Source organism: Mangifera indica, chromosome 14 (genome assembly GCF_011075055.1).
Source record: "Mangifera indica cultivar Alphonso chromosome 14, CATAS_Mindica_2.1, whole genome shotgun sequence".
Lineage (NCBI taxonomy): Eukaryota > Viridiplantae > Streptophyta > Magnoliopsida > Sapindales > Anacardiaceae > Mangifera > Mangifera indica.
Genome location: NC_058150.1, coordinates 3086642 through 3090711, shown reverse-complemented (window position 1 = coordinate 3090711; position 4070 = coordinate 3086642). Strand labels below are relative to the sequence as shown.

The 4070-nt window shown below is 29.7% G+C and overlaps 1 protein-coding gene across 1 annotated transcript; it reads left to right on the top strand.

Moving 5' to 3' along the window:
- Window positions 1-1808: 1808 nt before the first annotated feature.
- LOC123196535 (probable phospholipid-transporting ATPase 8) lies at window positions 1809-4070 on the top strand. Its single transcript, XM_044610598.1, has 2 exons — window positions 1809-2858; window positions 3864-4070. Exons 1-2 carry the CDS (start codon window positions 2469-2471, stop codon window positions 4068-4070), a joined length of 597 nt encoding a protein of 198 aa, XP_044466533.1. The 5' UTR covers window positions 1809-2468.

Here is a 4070-nt window from a genome sequence, read left to right as displayed (position 1 = left end):
GGGTAGGGTCGGGTTTACCGTGATTAATGAAGAAGCAGACGTTCCTGCCAATTCCACGTTTGCGCTTCCCACCGTGTATTTCTCCATTAATTACGCTCTTGTTTTTTTTTTTTTTTTTTTTTAAATAATACTATATGGATCTATTTTAGGTATATAAATATATACATATTTATATATATTATTATATGATTAGTTATTATTTTATCCTTAATTTAACATTATCTAATCATATGATAACACATATAAATATGTATATATTTATATACCCAAAATAAATACACATAATTTTATTATTATTATTTTTTCCTTCCTCACTTCTCATGTGATGAACGTTTTTTATTAAACCCATTTCACCACTTTCACAACATTATCACTGTGCACATGTTCTTTACGCCTTTCCATTAATGAATTTATTTCTTTTTTTTAATATATGGTAAGTATTTATATATAATTTTTGTATTTTTGTTATTATAAACTAGATGATGTGGAGATAAGAGAAATCAAAATCCTAGATTAATTGACAAGAGTTAGTAAATTTGATAGAATATTAAGATTTTTAAAATAAAAATTTAATAATAATATACGTTTCAATTTTATATACACAAATAGATATATATTTATATATATTATTATATAATTATATGTTATTTTATTTATAATTCAAAATCATTCAATCGTATAATAACATATATAAATATATTTTTATTTATATATTCAAAATAAATACATACTTATATGATGAGAAACAAAATGATTATCTATAAGATAAAACAATCTAGATGACAAAGAATTTAATGTAAATGTTTAAATTTTAGACATGAAGAAAACTTAGGTTTAGACATTTTGAATTTACGTATGCTTCATATAAGTGAACATATACAATTATATTAAAAAAGATTAGAATATTTCAAATGATATAGTATGTATCGTCTCAATTGAGATATTAAAATAATTAACTCTCATAAATCAAAGTACTTGTACAAGAATACGAACAATCACAATAGTATAAATACAAGATATAATTTTTTGACATCACTAAGTCGAAAAGATTATTAACATGGCTCCAAGGATCATTATTATTTTGCTCATACGATATTACAAAATAAGCGTAAAAGGAGTATACGTCAAAACTTTGACAATTTTATGTGTTGCTAAGTGTTGGGAGGAGTATTTCTACCTCTCATCATTTTCTCCTTCTTTTGTATTTATAATATTAAAAATTAGGGTTACATAAATTTAGAATAGTGCAATCGTTAATAATATTATGGACATCATAGTTGTTTTGATACAACGGAGTGTTTGTCAATTGTGATTACTAGTTTTGGAATGGACGATTTCTTGATAATAAAAAACACTTATTTAAGGTTAGTTAAAATATTTATTTTCACCAAATGTTTAATGTATTTATAAATTTCTATTTGTGAAATTTTAAAAAATTTAAATATACACCCACGAGATATTTAAGTGAACAAAATTTATTAATTATAAGAGTAAAATCATTATTTTTCTAGTTTTATACTAATTTTACTTATAAATCTTAAAAATTATAAAATTTTCCTATAATTAAACTTTAAAAAATTATTTTTTCTCTCGTACGGTTTTAATTTTCGACAAATTCTCTTTTTTCGATAACTGATATCTTTTGGTTCTCTGTTTTTTTTATAAATTCATTTTCACCAAAAAAAAGATTTGTCTAGACAAAAATGGATGGATGAAAATAAGAAAATCGTCTATAAACAATCACACCAAATTCGATTTTATATAATTGTAAAGTTTTATTTTCATACAAATAAAATTCGCATGTTTCAAAACGGTGTGAAAAAATAAGTTTGGAAAGCAGGGTGTTCATCTTTTGTTTGTTGAACAAATTAAAAACAGTCGTCGTCGTGTAGTGGACTAAGAGCTGATAAGGTACAACTCGGGATCACACAGGAGTCAACGTGAGCGTCGTCATCCTACGACAAGGTGCCGTGTGTAAGGCGACGGTGTGACCGGTCGGCATGCCGAAACATGTGAGGTAATAATCACCTGTTTCGCATCTAGCATTAAAGTTTGCTTCTAAAAGCGGCAAAGCAACTACCCTTCTCTTCTCTCACTCTAACTGGATACGTGGGAAATTAATTTCAGCTGAAAAACAATAGCAACAAGATCTCCCCGACTTCATCTCAAAGTAAGGAATTCTCTAGAGGCCAAGCATTTCGAGATTTCTTCGCACAATATTTAGTTATATTCTTTTGTGCTTAAATGAAGCTTCAAGTGAAGTATTGTTCTTTTATGGTTTTAACCGACAAAAAACCTTTAAAACCTTGTGTTGCTTTTCTTCAAATCTATTAGCAACTTTGTGTTAGCTAAATTAGAGGTTTTCGAAGAGTTGGAAGCGGTGGAAATTGTTATTTGTTTATTTATTTATTTGATGAATGTGGACGGTGAGCTGAGTTATTCTCTCATATCAGATTTAGAGTGTGAAAATGCCTGAAGAAAGGAGGAGGAGGCATTTTGGAAAACTTTATTCGTTTTCGTGTTGTTCGAATTTACCTACTGATGATCATACCCAAATTGGGCAAAGCGGGTACTCGAGAGTGGTTCATTGTAATGATCCTGATAACCCAGAAGCTCTTCAGCTCAACTATAGGGGAAATTATGTATCCACTACTAAGTATACGGCGGCTAATTTTCTTCCCAAGTCTTTGTTTGAGCAATTTAGGAGAGTTGCAAATATCTATTTTCTAGTTGTGGCATTTGTTTCGTTTAGTCCGTTGGCACCGTATTCTGCACCGAGTGTTCTTGCACCTCTTTTAGTGGTAATTGGAGCAACTATGGCCAAGGAAGGTGTGGAAGATTGGAGGCGAAGAAAGCAGGTAAAATTTGATTTTTCTTGACCTCGTTTCACTATTTTGCTTTTGCGCTTAATGGGCGTTTTGGTTTTTGGTTTTTCTTTTTTGGACCCATGTACATTAATTGCTTCGTCCTGTAATATCTTTGCTGGTTTTAGCTTTTACGTGAATTGCATCTTAAGATTTCTAGCTAGTCAATGCTTCAAACTATATGAGATTCTTTTGTTCACCGAGATTTAATATTATTTGATTGATTTGCTATCTATAACATTCCCAATTTACCTTTGATAGTTGACTCAGAAGTTCGATTCTAGATTCACTATAATTTCTCGTCCGATAGTAGGAATGGTTGTAATTAATGGTGTTTTCTACTGTTTATAGTAATTTTGATATGGTGTTTATGACGATGAATGATGTCCATCCTTAAATTTAAAAGATTTGATGTTTTTTCCCTTCTAACTGCTACAGCCATTGGATTGATCAAGATGCTTTGATGCAACACAACATTGTTAATTCTGGGGTGAAGGAAAATCATGTTTAAAGGCATTACCAGTAAAAAATCATAAACTGCAGTTCGTGAACAAGAATTTCATTTTGTATTTCTTCCCTTGTCTATCTAGGAGTCTTTTTCAGTATTGTATGATAACAAATAATTGTCATATTCTTGGATTGGAACTCGTGGTAGATGAAGTTTTCCACCTCACAGAAATTTCCGTCATAATATTTCAAGTAAAAGCAGTTATTCCAGTAGTAAGCTTCAGTGTCGGAAGTCTTTTTATATGCATGTTACACTTTTGGGTTGAAGTTAAATTTTGCAATCTATTTTATTTTACTTGTGTTCTTTTTGTCATTAGATTTACGTTTATTCTGCAATCCTGCACATATGCTTTGGTAAAGTGTCACAGAAGTTTATCTTGTTCCTTCTAACATCTTTTTTCTTACTTATACCCCATTGACACCTTTTCTTTTTTTAATTTTTGATTACTGTATTTCATGTCTAATACATAAAAAATTTCAAATATGTTTCAGGATATAGAAGCCAACAATCGAAAGGTCAAAGTGTATGGTAAAGGTCATACTTTTATTGAGACCAAGTGGAAGAATCTCCGAGTAGGTGATATTGTTAAGATTCATAAAGAAGAATATTTTCCTGCTGATCTGCTACTACTTTCATCAAGCTATGATGATGGAATATGTTATGTTGAGACTATGAACTTGATGGGGAAACCAATTTGA

Coding starts and splice junctions, on each gene's coding strand:
- LOC123196535 (XM_044610598.1), top strand. CDS start 2,469: ATGCCTGAAGAAAGGAGGAGGAGGCATTTTGGAAAACTTTATTCGTTT. Junction 2,859..3,863: donor ATTGGAGGCGAAGAAAGCAG/GTAAAATTTGAT, acceptor AATATGTTTCAG/GATATAGAAGCCAACAATCG.